The sequence below is a fragment of the Sturnus vulgaris genome, chromosome 5, assembly GCF_052056855.1.
Source record: "Sturnus vulgaris isolate bStuVul1 chromosome 5, bStuVul1.hap1, whole genome shotgun sequence".
In the NCBI taxonomy this organism is placed as follows: domain Eukaryota; kingdom Metazoa; phylum Chordata; class Aves; order Passeriformes; family Sturnidae; genus Sturnus; species Sturnus vulgaris.
Genome location: NC_142247.1, coordinates 24,072,176 through 24,091,888, shown reverse-complemented (window position 1 = coordinate 24,091,888; position 19,713 = coordinate 24,072,176). Strand labels below are relative to the sequence as shown.

Below are 19,713 nucleotides of genomic sequence, written 5' to 3'. Positions count from 1 at the left end.
TATTTGTTTAAACAAATCAAACACATTTGAATGAGAAACTAGCAGTGTTTAAGACAAGAAACTTCAGCAGTGTTTAAAAAACTTGGTGCTAATGATTAGGAGTGTTTAAGAAACACTAATCTTTGCATGAAACTATTAAGCTCTGTTTTTTTACCATTAATGAGCAGGAAATGCATGTTTGCACAGGAGGGTCATGCTTCGATAGTTTAATCTTTTACTTAGGTTAATTTTTATTCAACATGATAATGACTTAGTGCACTAACTTTTCACTGTTCATTCAATTTTTCTCTGTAACTTTCATGGTCACCATTTTATTAGATTTAGCAGAAGAGAAAAACAGGTCTTGTAGATTGTTTTTTAATCATCTCACATTTTGCTGGTAGGGAGATCCTTTTGCTGAGGAATTAAACTTTGGTAGCAGTCAAAACTGGTCTTATTTAAAAAAGTAAACTGCCTCTGACCTGACTGTTTTTCATCTTGACAAGCAGTAAAGCTGAATATAAGCACAACTTTTTTCTGTATTTATATTTCATAAAGACCAGTTGGCAACACTTCTTAGTTCTATTGGCTGTGCCAACATCATGTGTTATGTCTACACAATGAAAAACTTTGTGATACATTATCCCTTCTCACCCACATCATGATGCTTAAGAAAGTGGCATGCCAGGCCATAAACTTCTACTTCTCCAGAAGCCATGACATGCAAAATTGCTGACCAAACACACTGTTTAGTTCATGCAGCCTCCACATACCTCCCACTGTCTGATCTGCAGTGTTCCAACAGCTGTAGTTATACACAGTGGAACTAACATTCTGTAGCACTTGTGTTTAAAGTTTCAGATAATTCCATGCAAATTGCCCAGTAAATCATAATTTATCATTTTTTGTTTTTGTAGAAGTACCTAAGGATAGTAGTTGAAATCACAGGCTCATTTATAAGAGGTGCCAGAAAGATACATAAATAAGTAACTATCTTATTTCTCCAAACAGCTTATTATTTTTAGCATTAGAGAGTCGATTAAATACAAAAACGTGAGATTAAAATCCCCCACACAGTGTACATTTACAAATTAAATGTGTGTGAATTACTCTATATAGAAAACCAAGAGCTCTTATATACACACTACATACTATCAAAGGCTAGCAGAAACACCAAAAATGCTTTTATCTGAATTTTAAGAGTATTTTGCACAGATGTGCTTCTAAATTAAAAAAAACAAAAAAACAAAAAACAACAATACAGATATCTGAATCTCATATTCATCCTCCCTTCACAGAAAAGGAAAATGCATCTCCCGAGAACAGCTGGGTGACATATTCTAGACAATAAAATGTTAAAATAAGATCAGTTGTCTTGTGCATGTACTTTTTCTGTGCCGACTGACCACAAGGGGAGCCTGTGAAGATTAACTCAGATTTAGATGTCTAATTAGTATCTGTCTCAATCTTGGCGATAACCCCAACTTTTATGTATTGTACGTACACAATTTTTTCCTTTATAACGGTGACTAGTGGGTTTGCTCTAGGTCAATTTTGTTATTGCAGCATTAAAACAAAATATACATCATCTATTACAGATGAGGAAGGCAGTCTACATCTATTTGATCTCTCCGTTTCATAACTTTGTATTGGCTTTGAGGACAGAATGAGCATGTGAGAAACTACAGCAGAGAAGATGCTAAAATTCATAAAGACTGGAGTAACTAAGAAATGGTACCTTTAACAAGCAGTCGGTGCTGTGACTTATAACGACCTGCCACAAGGATTTATTGTGGTACGGCAGAATTTGGACATGACAGGTCCGGCCCTGTGCGGTGCTGCCTCCCGGTGGTGCCATGCACAGCCTGCACGGCAGCTCCCGCGGCGCACAGCCAAGGGAAAAACCCGCCTCAAAAGCATCCCTTTTGTTTTAATCTGGGGATAATTAGAGGAGGGAAGAGAATTCTTTTCTTTAAGGCACCAAGGTTAATTGAGCTGCGATTTAAATGGTCCGAATTCCTGTTCGGGAGCACTGGAACAGGCTGCCCAAGGAGGTTGTGGAGTTTTCGCTGCAGAAATTCCAAATGCACCTGGCTGTGCTCTTGTCACCTCCTGCAGGTGACCCTGCCTTAGCAGAAGCACAATATGATCTAGAGAGGTCCCTTCCAAACTTAACAATTCTGTGATTCTGTGAATTAAAGGCAACATTTTTAATACATGATGGAAACAGAGTTTTCTAATGGCATGCAGTACAAGCAAAGCTGAGGAGACTTCAGTGAGACATTTAAAAAACAAAAATCCCTCAGTAAGATATCCCCAGCTGTCTACTATATACAGCAACGAGCCTAAGACGCTCTGGAACACTCAATATCTACTAGATATAAAGCAAGTGGCTGAGTGCCCAAACAAAGTGCCAGAACAGACTTAATATTGTGAATTTTATGCAACTTAAGTTCTCAATAATAAAGAACAAGGGCAACAGAAAACAGAAATCCAAAAGTAACTTTCAAAAATTTTTTTTTCTGTTTGTTTTTTTTGCATAGAATCAGAACAATAATCAAATGGATGAATTCTGAATTCTAAGTTTTCAAGTGAAGAGAAACAATGACAGTTTGAGACTAGAAAACTGAGAGCTTCAGATTGTGAGAGTAGTATTTTAATTGTGTCATACCTCGGGTAACCCAGGAAAAAGATTTAGTAAAAGAAAATACAGTAAGATTGAAGGCAGCAGCGCAATGCAGGGAAAGGTTTTAAAACATCACTGTTACGAATTAATAACAAAAGGGCACAGGGTATATGTAGTGAACATGTATTTTAGACAGTTTCCAGCCACTGGGCAGAAGAAGAAGTACTTTAAAGACACATAATAGATTTTTAGCTCTCAAAATGCCTGAAAAGTATCCAAAAGTGTTTGGGAAACATTGTGAAATCAAGTATTTCTACAGTGATAGTGGATGTTTGATCACAAACAGGGTTTGACAGGCAAGAAAAGACAACTGTCATAACAGAAGGTTTCCACAAAGCAAAAATTCTTAGCAGCATTAGGCAGCAGTAAGCAAAATATGAGAAAAAGAATGGGGGGAAATAATTATAATTTTAAATTAGTCCAAGGATATCTCTTCTTACACTGGAGTGAAGTCAAATGGAGACAAATTACGTCTCAGCTTTCCACAAATAAAGGGCATTCAATTTTATGCACTGGAACATAACAAGACACTACACAAGATGTAAGCTTACTTACACACCAGAGTCCTTACCAGGCACCACAAACTGATGAAAATATCAAAATTTGTTGTACTACAAATTACTACAAATTTAATTCGTAGTAATTTCTGCCTGGACTATTTTAAAAGTTATAGTCCAGGCAGAAAAAGACACAATTATGTTCATGCAATTGAACTTAGAGTTAAGCAGCCATCCTTTCCAGAGACCCCATAGACATTACTTCACAACAGCAGACTTATTATATAAGCCACACACCATTACAGGGAGACAAAATCACTTGGGTGATGGTGGCTTGACCATGGACTCTGATATCTCATAAGCTCAACAGAGTGAAGGAGCAAAACGATTTCATGCTCTGCCATGATAAACCATTATCAGCTACCCAGCATTCAGAGTTAAAAATGCACTGGCACTAGTTTGCTTTAAAAATTTCCACAAGTATTTAAAGACAGTCTTTTTACACACATCTACCTTTGCTTTTTCACCAATAAAGGATGTTCAAGGGAAAAAAGGTAGTATCTTTAGAAACCAGCAGTTTCTCTCAACTTCTCAACTGAGAAGACGAGCGGTACTCAACTTCTAGCAAAATCTGTAGAAAACGCACACTGGCAAAATGACACTAGACTAACAGAAGAAACAAAACCCTTCCTTAGGTTATCCAAATTGCTTTGGAAGGGAAATGCAATAAAAATATATGATGTATATGAGATAATTATTTTCTGATTATTTAGAAGAATCTACTAAGAAGACTTTATGAAGTCACTGGGATATCTGCATCAGCACAATGTTCCAAGCTAGCCCTTTCTATCAGAGGGCTGATGCCTAAAACTGTAGACTGGAACAAAGGTTTTTTTCCTTTTCCTGAAGGAAAAACTTGCTACATGACATAGGCTATTACAAGAAGAAGAACATTTTTGCACCACAAAATGCTAAAGCAATGAAGCTGTTTTGATTTAAAGCATTTTACGTAATAAAGGGTCAATGCTTCCTCCTTGGTACGCAACAAAGAGCAGTGACTACCTTGCTGATGTAAACGATTTCTATTGTGATACAGCTATTCCAACTTATATATGAACACAGCATTCTCACTGAGTGGCAGTTGGGGTGGGATTATATAAACAAAAAAACCCCACATGAACCATGAATGCACACAGTAGCTCTCAGATATTTGAGAATGTTGGATGATTTAGAAAGGCAAGTTACTGTGTCTGGGATGCTAAAAATTAACCAAGTTGGCCAGTTCTCCAGACATAACCATAGGCTTAAATACAATCACTTGGCTGATGTATAATTAAACATGGAACCAGACATCTTGCAAGCATAACAGAAGAAGGAAAACTATTAGTTTTCACAAATACCTCATATAATATTTTTCATAAATACTACTTCATTAATACTTCAGTATTCAAGCTCACCTGCTGTTACTAGATTCCTAAAAGGAAAAAAAACAAAACATCCCACTCAAAACCACCAACCCTAACACATCCATTTCTAGACTTCCCATTTTGACACAAGACCTGTATGGATTCACTTGACCAATGATGAGCCTCTGACCTCTTGAATTTAGTTAGAGCACTCTATCCCTGTTACATCCTGTTCTAAGACTAGTCCATTTGCTGACCAGGAATGCACAACTGCCTTCACTGACTCCCTGTTTTGTCAGTGCCATTTTGTTGTTTTTAGTAGAAAATAACAGTCAAATCAAGTTAAGCATGTTCTGTTACAGCCAAACATGTCACTTTCTGTAACTTTTATTTCCAATCAAAATTAACAGCAAAGTCCTGATGAACAAGGTTATCTTCATTATCGGTCTTTAGGAGGATTAGGATTCTTGCGTCTTCTATGATACCTAAAAGAAAAAAAAAAGATTGCAGTGAGTGCGAGCTCTGGACAGCCTTTATTTTTATGGTATTTGTGCCCCCAGTGAGTGATCTGAGGTTACACAAGGAAGTGAAATACAAGATACATGAGAACAATCCATCACCACTCATTAGATGTCATCTCTGTTGTTTGTGGAGTTACATAATGCTACTCATTTCTATTGCTACATCTGCTACAAGCACGCAATAATCCAATCAGTTCTACAGCTGAATAGGCACAAAGGCTGCTGTTTATTCTTAATCCTTTGTGTGAAGTTAATTTTATTACATGGTTAGCCTTGCCTTTGGCTAAAATGATTGCTATAGAACAAAGATGTTTAAAGGAGCTAGCTGTGTCAGACTGTATGTTAAATAGTGTAATATTTTGCAGAAAAACTAAAAAACACAAATTCTTCAGAACAAAAAATTATCCATACTTTCCTCTTAATTATGCATGCTAAACAAGGCAGATCCTGTCTGATCTTCATCACAGTGACCCTTTATGACCCTTTGATCATAAAAGTCCTACTGTCCCGTTCCTTGTATCTACTCCCAAAGCACATTAATTAAAAAGTTTTCTGTGGACAACATCAACAAAATTTGCCTGTATTATTTCTCCATAGCTATAAAATTAGCAGTTATTGAAAGATAGCATAACATGGAGTAGAAGGGAGTACCACATCAGAATGCTGCTTGTTTACATTAGTATACCTGAATGTCCAGAGTTCCTCTTTAAGCTCACTCATGTATATGTGCACCTCTCCTCCTCCTTGACTTCTGAATACAAGGTACACTAAAGAGAACTTTTTACCATTCCAAATGAAAAACCTCTACTACTCTCAAGTCTGAGAATCATCCCATTGAGGTTGCTAAGGAATAGGCAATGCATATCTCCAAGCTGTATTTGGTTATGTTCATTGAGGGTATTTTACAAACTAGATTCTGCTATGGAACTTTGATGACTCGAAGCAGTAGCTAACTGGATGTAGGAGACATGTCTACACTGTCACATATTTTACCAAAAAAAAGTGGCAAAGTCTATCAAAAGAGCAATGTTAAAAAAGCCCCTAATTAAACACAGTAATAAATACATCTACCCTACACTGCATAGAAAATTTTATGTAGTAGCCCAAATGCCAGAGGTATCTCACGTGACATGACTCATCCGAGGTTCAATCCGGTCATTAAATTATGCCTGTTACTTCCAAAAGGAAAAACAAATTGAAAACACTTACTGTCCCACAGGATACCAGCGATGTTTTGTTGTGTAAAACATTTTGCTGAGCTCTTCAATTGTAGGACCTTTATTGTTCTTTAGCTCTTTTTCATTCAATCTGGATTTTAAAACCTGATCGAGGTTTTCTTCTTTATTATTCACTGGATCTGGCCGTGGTATGGGCTAGCAAAACAGTAATGTATATATTTATGTCCTTGTTCTCCTTGTTTCATTTAACTGAGAACGTTAAAAAGCCAAGCTACATAAGAGTAATCTGTAATGCTATCTAACAGCTGAAATAAAAAAAACCACAGGAAAAATACCTGCAATTGCACTGGCTGTTGATTGTCCCCACCTTCCCACCCCGAATGAAACCACAACACTGTGGAGCAAATGTCTAGACACATCTATTTAACCTAGGTGCTACATCTGATGACTCTACCCCTAAAACCAGCATTCTTGTAGTCATTATTGCAGATCTCAATCTTAGGATTCACTAGCTGAATTATCAGCTTCAGTTCTACTAACACAAAAGTATCCACACTATTCCCAGTCAGAATTCTATTCATAGCAACCATCATCATTGCTAAAAATCTTTCAGAGGACACGTGCCTTTGAGAAGAATGTAATTTCTTAATTTTTTATGCAACAGCTAAGACCAAGTTGTTTGTTTACAATTGGAAACGTAACTACTACCACTATTACAAATATTTTTTCTTGTTTTAGCTTTTTCACCTGTTTTTCTTGAGGTACGTGTAACTGACAGATTTAAAAAACTGCTATGTAATTTGCTAATTTGCAGGTGAAAAGCGCTAAAATGATTTGGATTCAATGGAGAATTTTTACATTGGCTACTTCAGCAACACAGCTGCCAGCTGCAGTATTTTACTAGCACATGAGAACTGGAAATTTAAACAAAAGGTGTACACTAGAAAAATTTATCTGGGTGTTAAACACACTAGATTTAGTTTCATCAATGTAAAGAACACACTGAAAGTAGTACTGATAGATTAAAATCAATATTTAAAGTTCTTTGTGGCTTTTATGAACTCAATGCTGAATGGAATTTAAAGTTTGAGTTGAAAATAGTAGCAGCAGTATTTCTTTGTATTCTCTTGCCCAGTAGGACATGTGAGCCATAACCTGCATTCCAATAATCCTCTCTGAGTAGTACCCACATAGACAGACACTATTTTCTCTGCAGTGCACAAGTGTTTTAGTGCCTTGTTTAACTCTATTAGAGCTACTGTATGCTGTGATATCTGAGCTTTTCTCACTCTACAACCTTCCCTCAATTCAACTAAGAGTAAATTCCTCCTTGGAAGCAGCTATATTCATCAGTCATTTACTTCACAGATGTGCTGATCACATACTAAAAAGTGTTTCTCATTAAAAAGATGCTCTAAAGACTCAAATCTAGTGACTACTAAATGCCTTTACAAGAGTAAGAAATATAAATGTGCACACTTGGACATACTTTTGTATGCTCGTATGGAATCTCAAGCGAAGGGTGGTAGCAGACAATTGTCTTCAAATCGGATGTCACTGCAAGTTCCACTTTGCTATAAAAAAACCCCAAAAAACTCATAAATTTCAAAAGCACTGAAAAACTCAAATGCCCAAGCCCCAAAGAAAACTGGATTTGACTCTGCATTTACGAATCCTTAATAATCTTCTATAAAGTGGAGGTCCTAAATATTTGATCCAAACCTCCAATTTTTTGTTTTCTCAGTCATCTTCCTTTTTCTTTTTTGATGGAGAGGAAAAAAGGGCTAACATAAATTATTGAAATAGCTGGAAATATGAGTTGGAAAAAAAAAAATCTTAAATACTTAAGGAGTTGCATATAAAACTACAAACAGGTGGGGATAATGATCTCTAGGACAACATGCCTTTATAAGATGTATGGCACCTGAAATGAAATAGCAGGAAACAAAGCAAAGTTTGGGGTTCCAAACTTTTTATTACGTAAAAAATGCTGAACAAGAAGTCGTACTGAGAGTTTCATTGTGAGAATATAACTTTTCTCACCTTCATTCCCCTTTCCATGACACGTTATGCTTCCTAAAACTGTGGATGGCATGAATTGTGTTTCTCACTTTATTTGCATCATCTTTTCCCATTTCTACATAGGTTTCCCATGCAGCAGCACAAAAATACCTGGTCTTTGTCTTAACAAGCATCAATGGAAATGACTACTCTAAGCTAATTTTGCTCTTCCACAAACAAAACTGCAGGGGTACTGGGGGTCATCGACACGTTTGGAACAAGTGCTGCATGACTTTTCATCACACATTAAAACATTAACTGAAACATTAACTTCACAATCATTACTATCAGAGACAGTCCTTTAGCTAAAATTATTACATATATCTCATATTGGCAATAGATGTATTTGATACTATTACATGACGACCTGACGACAGAGAGAGAGAGTAACCCTGGAATAAACATTACATGAAAAGGCCACACATCAAAGCACATTTACATACCAGTTGTAGTCTTCAGGGAGAACTGAGTATGTAGATTTATGGCAAGCACGATACACAGCTCTATCTGCAATAAAAACCCAAGAACTCTGATACAGAAACAAGCAGAGCTGTGCCCAATTAAGGATGTTTACACTTTCAATTTTCATTCTGTTTCAAGTCTTAATCAAGGGTTATAATCATATTCAGTTTTAGATTAACAAAACCCAAATACTGTCTAAATAGACGTTCATTTTAGTTCACAGCTTTCTAGCAGTGCAATCAAAAAAACACAGTATGCAGGCAGCTATGACCTATACTTACCTTCCTAGTTTTATTGTTTTCCTGAGTAAAATCACTATATGAAAGAAATACCTATAGAATTCACCATTAGGAAATATCCTTTATACATGTAAAGACCATTACCTTATGACTTAGAGGGAAGATTATAATTTCATTCATAGCAATATTTATTATAAAAATCAAAAAGAGGGGCTCTGACTGGATATGAAGAGAAATGTTTTCCTCATTAGGGCAGCCAACTAAGGGGATTGAGACCCAGGCAGGCTTGTGAGTTCTCTGTCCTTAGAGATTTCAAACCCTGAGCATCTGACGTGACTGCAGAGCTGACCTTGCTTTGAGCAGGAGCTTGGACCACAGACTACTCAAATGCCCCTCCCCATGCTTTGATTCCCATTCTTTTTATAGACTCATAGAATAATTTAAGTTGGAAAAGACTTTTAAGATCATAGAGTCCAAACACAAGCCTAATATAAGGTATTCAATAGCCCCTCACACAGGAATATCCTGCAGGCATTGCTTTCCACAACAAGGCAGGTATGCATGCCTAAGGAGGGCCTGGGATGTGCCTGGAGTTGACTTCCACCGAGAACCCCCTTCCTTTATTGCTGGAACCTGACACTAATCCACATGGAAGTTTCTGTGTCCACTGAAGCTTTATTAACAACTACGCTTTTAGAACAGAATTATGATCACAAGAAACAAGTCTTTACATGTTCTGAGCTTTCTGTTAAGTCATAAAAAGGTTTCAATTTTATCTGACATTATTTTATTTAGACTGTCTTTTAATACAAATAGGATTCTTCATGGCTGCTCCTGGCAGAGGGGGAGAGCATTCATTGTGTCAAGACTGTGAAGGCTGAAAAAAACCAAGAAGACACTTTCGTATAGGTATTTTCCTCTCAGAAATATTTTAGATGCAAATTCTTAAATTCAGAATTACTGTTAGCATTTCCACTCTTCAGTTCTTCTAACTAAACTATTATTAGTTATTAAGCAGTTGAGTTCTGGTAAACTGAAACTAGTTTGTATTTCTTCCTAAAATTTCTTTCCCTTCCTTACCCACTTACCTCTAAAATGTAACATGTCTATTCTATTTTCTCCATTACTGTCTTTTCTACCACCTTATCTTCCTTATGTCTTTCTATTGACATCTAAAACACGGACAAAAATCTAAGAAATAGTATTGTCTCTTTCTACTTGCTCTCTGTTTACGTTAAGTAATGAGATTTTACTGCAGCCTTTTCTCAGCACTTTTCTAAGTCTGAAAAAATAAATTTAAATCTTCAGTGATAATGTGGTAAGAAGGGTAGTATTTACAAGTTAATCAATAAATTTGGGGAGCAACCTGTTTGGACCATGAAGGTTTTAAAAGCACAAAAAAAAAAAAATAAAGATGTCCTTTAAATTACTATTAGAATACAGCACAGACTAACAGACTTGATTCTGTTCAAACAGAAAAATCACTTCCATGCTTCCATTACTTTAAACAGTACAGGAAAGAGGTTCTCAAGAAACAAATTTTAATATAGGACTTCCACAATTTCATCACTACTTACTCTGCAGTGGGACCTGCTTACAAGTTGCTACTGAATGCATCCAAAAGAGGCTGGACCATGCAGTTCTAAGCGACATAGCCATGCTGACAGCAGAGAGGAAACCAGTCCTGGACAAGATGGAACTCAAAGAACTTTTTCTCTGCAGAACACCCTCTGAAAGAAACCTGAAAGTTTTGGTTACAATGTTTTGTAACTATTCATGATACAAAAGACTAACAAATTTCTTGATTATCTTAAGAAAAACTAAAATTTGTGCAACATAATTCTTCAATTGTTAATTCTTCATAATTGTCAATTGTTTAGAAGTCCTTATCACTTAAGATAATGGTACCTGCCTCCCTAAGAATCAAAAGTATCACAAGACTTTATTTATCGAGAGGGAATCTTTGAAGATTTTTAAAAAAGCTTTCATGCCTGTGCCTTTTCACAGGCTTTTCTACTGGCACTCACCCACCTAAAATTTCATCCTTTCTTCTGCACACCCCATAAAATTACTCGTGAAATATATTTTTCTTGTTCACAATGTAAATATCATCACCCAGTACAAAAATAGAAGTACTTATAAACTACACTTGCTTTAGATAAAGAACTCTAAATGCAGTTAATTGGTTTCATCCATCTCAAAAGCAATACACCTAAAAACTCGGAAACACCATTTAGAATACCTTAAATATCACCCAAAATTTCGCAGAAGCAGAAAAGCATCTTACATTTTCATTGCCTACTGAAAAAAAAATTGCTTTATATAGAGACTTATAACGAAAGCTAGAAAAACATAACTGGAAACAGTTTAAGGACATACATACTAAAAAAAAACCAAACCAAGAATCCTTTAAAAGTATTTCATATTTTGTGTTGGTAAGAACATCAGAAAAAATGTGCATTTTCCAATTTCGACATACATTAATTCAGCATTCTTTTTATCTGTGCCAATGCTGCTGAAGTTCGGGGAACACCGACACCTACAGAGCTGCTCATAACTTGCCCTCAGAAGCTCATTAAGGAAAAGGGTGCGGGGAACGCGGCGGATCTCGGTCCAAGGACAGGGCTCAGGCACCAGCCCATTCCCGGCCCCACTGCGGGGACCACTCCAGTTTGAATGGGAACAGCCCCATCCCTGAGACAGCGCACGGAGACTCCAACGCGTGTGCCAGCAACGCGCGAGAACACAAAACCTGAGGCTTAGAATTAAGATATTCAGCATTAAAAGAAGGTCAGTAATTCGTCAAAGCAAGCAAAAGAGTACCCGTTATAAAGGCCTGAGCGTGCCGCACAGGGTGCAGCCCCTCCGAAAGCACGCAGAGCCTCCGTCCGGCCTCGCCCCTGCAGGCACCGCGGGCACTGCGGGCACCGCGGGCACTGCGGGCACCGTCTGCCCCGCACCAGCCCCGCCGGCGGAAGCGGCGCCCCGCGCTCGTTCCGGCTCCGGCGGCGCTCGGCCCGCGGCACGCCGGGACTCGTAGTGCGGCCCGCGAGGGGACACCGGCACCGCCTCCCCTTCCGCCCAACGCCCTGCTTCGGTACCGGCCACAAGCTCTGAGCCGCTTCTTAAAAATGTGGGGCAGAAAGGGCTAGGCCAGGCCGGGCCAAGGGAGCAAGCGGACACACAAACACAGATTCACCGGGTTAGGTTGGAAAAAACCTCTGAGATCGTCTAGTCCAATCTTTGACTCCTCTACACCTTGACACCTAGGCCATTGCAGTAAGGGTCATGTCCGGTCATTTCTTGAGCACCTCCAATGATGGTCACTCCACCATCTCCCTGGAGAACCTGTTCCAATGTTTAACAGTCGTTCCTGTGGACGAATTCCTCATGATGTCCCACCTGAACCTCCCCTGCCTCGAGGCCGCTACCTCTTGAGCTGTTGTCCACAAAACCCCAGATTCATTAACTGATGAACAAGCCAATAATTAGCCACTGTGGACAGCACTGCCATAGGCTGTCCAACCCCCACCTCATTACAACCTCTTTTCAGGCAGTTGTAGAGAATTATGTGGTCCCCCTGAGCCTCCTCCAGGCTAAACACCCCCAGCTCCCTCAGCCGCTCCTCATGGGACTCTTGGTCCAACACTCACTGCTTGCTCTGGCGGTCCCGTGCTGCGAGGGTTTTGGGAGCTCAAACCCACCGTGGAGGCACTGAGGAAACCTCAGCATTGGCAGCAGCTGTTCAGCTGAGGGAGAGGCACAACGCCCCAGCAACAGGCAGCAGAGCACCTGCCGGTCCTGGGAACATGCCAACATGCCATAGTCTTATATTAGCTGCAAAATAACCCCCTCTAATCCCATAATTCGAAGGGACATCTCTAATATTATTGGGTATTTCACAAGCTTGCAAGCATAGCCTGCTTGCTTTCCAGGTTAAATGACAGTGGCTGCAGTAGCTTCCTCTGTTCAGCCAGCGAGATCTTCACAGTACCTGTAATACTCTTCCACAGGAAAGGCCTGTGGATCTTATGTAGAAGAAACTGCATGTTTCCAATATTCAAGGCATACAGAAAACTCCCCTGAATGTCCCAGGTACACTGCTGCTCTGGGGCTACTTGCTGTACTTCTTTCATAGACTGAGTCACAAAGTGTTTCAAAGACAAGGTTATATTTAGACAACATTGATAAAAGACAAGAAAACACAAAAGCAATTGTCTGACCTGCTGCTCAAGTGTCTGAAATGGCTCCAGCGCTTTTGGCATTTATACATCCATGAACCCTCTAAATCACATCAGCAGACTGTTACCCTTTTGGAGACTCTTGGATAGTGTCTCCTGGAAGGCTGCAACCTCTTCCAGATATCTTCCAACGATTGCATCTTTTCTGGTCATTGACTGTGGTACTGCAATTTCGTGCTGTCATCAGTGAAAGCTTCACAGTTTCAGTGATGTTTAACTTTGGTCTGCAGGTGCAGAGTTGTAGTTACACTGATAACTTCCAGCAATGTAGCAGAAGTATAGCCAGAAATCAGTAGTCAAGAGCTGATCACTCCCAGTAGTGCTGACAAAGCTTTCTTCTTGAGTATTTTTCTATACAGAGGAAGATAGAAGACATCCATTTTGGGGCTCCCTGCAATATTAGATTCACTGCACCACAGAAAAAGGGGACAGAGATGGGCCAAAATGTTTTACATACTACTTAGAGAGATGCAACCAAGGTGAGAAATCACGGCTCTACTACAGAGCTCCTCCAGATTTGTGGAGATAAACTCACTTTGTCATTCCAGCAACTTTCTGTGTGCAAATACAGAGGCATCTGATCTGGGCTCATGCACCAAGCAGAAGCAACACAGTTCTATGTATTTTCTGCTGTGTAGGAACTCATGATTCCTACAAGGAAATCCTTGCACTAGGATGAGGGCAGCATCCTATACAATCAAGCAATCATCCAATACAAGCAAGACAGTGATTCTACTGATGGACAAATAAAACACTTTGAGGATTTTAAACTCAAGGACAGTGCTGAAAAAATAAAATGGTAATAAACTGTCTGAAACAAGTGCACTCTAGAAAAAAAAAGAAAGGAATGAATCTTCATTTAAAGAGTGAGCTTCAGGAGTATTTTGTCCATAGGCATAGTGGGGGTAAACAGAGTTATTTCAAAGTCAGTCTTGCCAGGAGCAGTTTGTGCCAACGTGGGAACTTCTCAGGATTCTTGACTTTCTCCTTGTCAGCTGCAGTGGGACACATCTGTATGCAAATGCAATGTGTGCTACTTGTATATGCTTGTGTGTGAACCTCTGACAATCACATTAGGCCTTGATTTCCTTCCTAGGAAATGCTAAGTAAAATTAAGTCTTCTCTGAATTTTTGAAGATGCTTATGAATTAATTGTCATGGCTTCTTCAAAAGATTGCCTAAACTCAGGGATGATTATGACTGTGGTTGACAACTCTGATTCTTAGCTGCTTTCCCAAAAGGGTATTGTTCACCCATGCAGGAGACAAAAATTCTTTGCTGTGCAGTGGAAAACTTGAAGCTAACTCCCTTCACAGCTGAAGACCACTGTAAATTTCCCCTGCTTGTTTCTCCAGTAGAAGACACTTTTTTTTCATCTCTATATGGATGGCTACTCTTAAAAAAATTAAAATCCTCCCTAGCCCTTTAGAAGTTATCTTATTAAAACTTGATATGCTTGAGTATATTAGTCATGTTTACAATATAAGACTTCTATGGTGCTCCTACATTACTGTTGCCTACATCAATTTATTTGCTTTAATAAGGACAATTTTTTACTCTTTAGTGCTATATGTACTTCCTGAGGACTGCACACAAACACACTTGCAGATACGTGTGCTCTCCTCAGACACAAGTTTGAAAAAGTAGAGTTTCCAATGTTCCTGATGAATGTGACCAACAAATCTCCCCATGGTGGGATTTTATAGGCTGCTGGCATTGAGTTGTTAATGGCTAAGAAGCTAATTCATTAACGAGATTGTTAAGATCAACAAAAGCTTTAATTTGAAGCTACAGTCTGTACTGCTTGTTTTCAATGACACTTTTTTCTGTAAGGATTTTGTTCTGGAAATGTGCACTTTTAGAACATCCCCATAACGGTAAATCTTGTAACTTAAAATCTTAGTTCTGAAAAGCTGCAATTGAAGGTACCACAGAACTTTATTTTTATATTTTAAAAACTGAACCACATACCCTGTTAAGCTTCCAGGCTATTTTTAGGTGGTTTCTATAAAAAGATTTTTAGGAGATAGTAGATGAGGTCTACCCCCCTCCCTAATGCATAATGTTCTGCAAGTGTATTCTTAGCAGCATGTTCTGACAGATTACAGCTTTCTAAAGGGAGATGGGAATTGCTTAAGGACAGCTCAGAACTGTGACTACACACTTTTCCAGCATGTCTGGAGATGGGGTTATTAATAACTGCCAAGGCCCTTGCTTGCCTCAGCAGCTTGTAGACAGCAAAGGGGAGAGTTTCTCAGTCTGTGCTGGCTCAACAGGAAGGTTGTTCTCTCCATTACCTGTAGAGATATTATGGAGGCACTAATGCTGAGTTCCAGACCTCTGGGACTTCATGTCTCTGGAAACCTGGAAAGTTTTGTTTTTAGGTTGCTGTCTAACTGAAGATAAATAATCAACCTGCTCTTACTCCAATAGTCAATTACAAACTCCTCCAGGAAATGCTTGCTTTAACTGATCAGATGGTTGAGCTACAGTTATGCAGACTCTATGTAGTGATGAGGGCAGGACTATGTCAGTTGGCTCTGTTTCAGAAGAATAAATTTATAAATCAGAGATATCATCTGCACTGGCATGGGTTTTATGTGAGCAGCTGCACACACACTCACAGCCCTTCTGAGAAATGAAAAATTGGGACCTGGCTGTTCTAGCTCTTTTGCTGCAGTGGCATATTTAGGAAATTGTTACTTAGGAAAATCATTCAGGCTAGATCATTGGCAAAGTGAATGCAATACACATTTATTTTTTTCCTAGAAACCAATGTTTCAAAATATTCCTAGGAATATACCTAGCATTTGGTTTCCTTTATTTCCTTTTAAACTGGCAAGGTACTACATAATCATACCTAGAAGTGGACCTGAATTTGTGAATGGATGGATGTGTTTCATTGCAAAGGTTACATCTTAACAATGGGGATGGATGGGCCTCCGCTCCTGAAATGCTGTATCTTAATTTCTATGAGGTTATCTTATAAATGTAGAAATCAAATTTCTAGTGAGACACTGTAGTTTAGTTATGGTCTTAATTCTCAAGTTATTTTGTAGACAGATTTCTATGTTTTAAGTCAATCTGTAAACACCCAGAGTAAACACCAAGGCTTATGTCAGCAGGGCCTCTTCATTCTTTAGCATATCTCACACCATTTCATCACTGGTCTATCCTGTTACTGGTAAGAAGGAAGCTGAAACTGTAAATAACAGATGACAAAACTAAAGCGCCTCAGCAGTCATATGCAGCCTAAATAGTTTGTGTTCCTGTTGATTACCACAGTTCAAGGAAACAATATTATGTCTCTGTTCAAGCAGCCACTTAATGAAAAAAATCAAAACCACCAACAAAAAAACAATAAAAATAATCAAAATCATAGCAACTCTTGTGAAAATACTCTGGGATTTACTGAACATTTTTAATATAAAATTTGGAGTGTTCATTCTGTATGTGTACATACATCCATCTGGTTTTTGCTGTAGGACAGATTTCTACAATACTTGGCAAAAATATAGAAATGCTTTTATGCAAAAATAAAGAACTTGGGGTTTGAAAGAGAGTTGCAATTACAGTGAAACTTCTATAAGATTGCTAAGAGGGATAGGAGGAGGAAATAAGATTAGTCAGCCAGTGAGTAATTTGATGACAGCAGAAGCTATCACAGGAAGATGGTCAGCAGCTGTATTAAATTGTTCTGGGCGTATTAGTTGCCTAATTGCAATTACTTCTTTACCTTTCCTGCCTATAGGAGCATTATAGAACACTTTGTTGGTGAATAAGGTGGTTGGCTAACTTTGTTCTTGGAACCACTGTAATCCTAGCAATGAAGTGATAATCACAGATTTGTGGGAGGAGGATTGTGCTCTCCATCCTGGCCTTCGTAGTGGTGCAGTGGGAAAAGATCAGCTCAGCCAAGAGGACAAGTCACTGCTGCGGGAGGGGGTGGCTCTACCTCTGCACCATCTCACTCCGTTTCCTGCTGCTTCTCTTGTGCTAGCTCTGATGCTTCAGGGAGCTGGTCAGAAGGGTAACTTAGCCAAAACCCCCACCCAACAATCCCCTATACCCCAGTAGATACGTACCAATGGCAAGGGTGCATCTGGAATACAGGGGCAGGGAAAGGGAGCAGGACTTCAGTGCTGCCTGCAGCTTCTCCAAAAGGCTAAGGGGCATCCAGTGCTGAATTAATTACTCATGGATACTACACGGTGCAATTTCACTCCCACTTCTATTACCTTTTGTTGTCTGGGGCTTGCCAGACCCCACTGTAAGACAAACTAATTCACCAGTCCAGCAGAAGACCAGACTGAATGGCTGTTTTTCTGCCAAGTTAGTGTACTGCATCAGCTCAGCAGAATGAACAGCAGGGAAAATGCTGTGTTTAAGGAAGGAAGATAGAAGGAGTGAGATGGGAAAGGGAAGAAAGAAGCCCTCTTTTTAACAGATTGACTCATCTCTTTGGTCTAACTTAACCTCAAGTATGTGGTTTTACACTATCCCTAATGCAGGGAACTATAGACACTCCCTCCCTCAGGCATGGGTTCCTGCCCCCTTGTTCATGCCTCACCTGTACAGTTGTGTGGCTGCCTGTGGGTCACAGCAGCTCACTGTGCACTCAGGAACCATTTGTGCTTTGGATCAGTTCATCTTAGGTGAGACCATGGTGTGAGCTGAGGGAACAGCAGTGTGTGGTGGAGGAGGAGGGCAGCAATGCAAATAAAAAGTAGTGCACCTTTGAAATGAAACTACACACTGAATAACCACTGTGGAGGCAGAGCTTGGTGGAGTTGGGCTGTAGGAATGAATGCCCATTGGAATGGGAACTACAGTTAACAGTCTACAGTTGGTATTCTGGCATAGCCAGTTTGGATGGCTTTTCTGGCCCAATATGGTTACTCAGGGATCTCTGCAGCAGTCCTTCTAGGAGCTAAAATGGCTTAAGGGAACAGTCTAAATCTTTGTAGATATGACAACAGAAATCAAAATTTTTGTTCACTTCCATCTTCTGACCAAGTAGACTTCAAAAGCCTTTTCATAAAAGAAGCCAGAAGAGGTGTAATGAAAACTCCCAGGAAGTGACAGACCACTTGTGCAACAAAAGCTGTCAAAATGTAAAAAACCAGATTGACTTGCTGCAACTGCTGACTGAAGCAAGATTCCTGGTCTATGATACTTGAAAGGGGTCACCGAATGCAACACTGATGAGCATTTATTTGAGCCAACAGTGCTTCACTCTGTTGTTGCATCTCACAGACTTTCAAGAAACTGAGTGGCATCTTACTCCCACAGAGCTACACCCACCTTTTGGCCCATGTCTTCTTCCATGTATGCCAGTCCTTTAATAGACAGTATTCTGTGAGAAATGTAAAAAAGAGAAAAAAAAAGGGGGGGTGAAGGCAGAAACAAATAAAGAAAAGTAATTCAGCATGCACTGTAACAAAATACATCATTTTCCAATTACTTTTGTCTTGAGAGTATGGCCCAGTGAAGATGCTTTGATATCTAAATAATGCTGGAGTCATGGAGTCTATCTGTTTCAAACCAGAAGGAAACACTGGACAGAGAATCATATGTACATAGGATTCTATTCCTGGCTGTGCTGCTGGACTGCTGAGTAACTTACGGGAAATTAGTTCATCTTTCTGTGCTTTCATTTCCCATAAATAATGGCACACATTCTTAAATGTTACTATTACTATGCAGCTGTAGTAATGTCCTAGTATGCTTGTGCAGTAATTACATTCCAATGTTTACAATTTTCCTCTTTCTGCTGAGAAAGAAGGAAGTCCACTAACCAGGTATTATTAAGACAAAGATCACAGAATCACAGAATTGTTAGGGCTGGAAGATCCTATTTCCAAACTCCCTGCCAAGGCAGGGTCACCAGGAGCAGGTGACACAGGAACATGTCCAGGCAGGTTTGGAATGTCCCCAGAGAAGGAGACTCCACAACTTCCCTGGCAAGTGTGTTCCAGTGCTCTGCCACCTTCAACATCAAGAAGTTCTTCCTCATGTTGAGGTGGAGCTTCTTGCGTTTTAGTTGATGGCTATTTCTCTTTGTCCTGTTGCTGGGCACCACTGAAAAGAGTCCAGCACTATTCTCGTGACACCCACCTTTGAAATATTTTTATGTATTGATGCGATCCCTTCTCAGTGTTTTATTCTCTAGACTAAATAGACCCAGCTCCCTCGGTCTCTCCTCGCTACAGAGAAGTACCAGACCCCTCATCACCTTTGTGGCCCTTTGCTAGACTCTATCAGTAGCTCCTTGCCTTTCATATACGGATGTTCTAAGATATCTTTGAGACTGGTTTAGGGACACTCACAGAAGCTAAAAGCCAGGGACGGGTAGACGTTTCGCGCTGACGATGGCTTCGTTCGGTCCGTGCTGGGCGCTGACCCCACACACCGATCCCTTTATCCTACATTTCCCGGCGTCG

The 19,713-nt window shown here is 39.5% G+C and overlaps 1 protein-coding gene across 4 annotated transcripts; it reads right to left on the bottom strand.

The window, feature by feature from the left end:
• Window positions 1-2,619: 2,619 nt before the first annotated feature.
• MRPL42 (mitochondrial ribosomal protein L42) lies at window positions 2,620-19,707 on the bottom strand. 4 transcript variants are annotated; one of them, XM_088165056.1, is made up of 7 exons: window positions 19,600-19,707; window positions 18,575-18,626; window positions 10,607-10,770; window positions 8,772-8,835; window positions 7,757-7,841; window positions 6,299-6,462; window positions 2,620-5,053 (listed from the first exon to the last, which is right to left on the bottom strand). In XM_088165056.1, the coding sequence occupies exons 3-7, from the start codon at window positions 10,686-10,688 to the stop codon at window positions 5,008-5,010; spliced, it is 441 nt and encodes a 146-aa protein (XP_088021182.1). In that variant the 5' UTR covers window positions 10,689-10,770; window positions 18,575-18,626; window positions 19,600-19,707; the 3' UTR covers window positions 2,620-5,007. The 4 variants fall into 4 exon arrangements, with proteins under 4 accessions (XP_088021182.1, XP_014744696.2, XP_088021183.1 ...); XM_014889210.2 differs by lacking the exons at window positions 18,575-18,626; window positions 19,600-19,707 and adding an exon at window positions 11,853-12,022; XM_088165057.1 differs by lacking the exons at window positions 18,575-18,626; window positions 19,600-19,707 and adding an exon at window positions 11,509-11,999.
• Between the last annotated feature and the right edge of the window lie 6 nt (window positions 19,708-19,713).

Bases quoted from the DNA above. Each gene is read 5' to 3' on its own strand.
- MRPL42 (XM_088165057.1), bottom strand. From the start codon at position 11,810: ATGCTGAATATCTTAATTCTAAGCCTCAGGTTTTGTGTTCTCGCGCGT. The intron at 8,836-10,606 runs GTAAGTAGTGAT...TTTTTATTGCAG, and splicing joins TAAGCAGGTCCCACTGCAGA to ATAGAGCTGTGTATCGTGCT. The intron at 6,463-7,756 runs GTATGTCCAAGT...CTGTTTTGCTAG, and splicing joins TTCCATACGAGCATACAAAA to CCCATACCACGGCCAGATCC.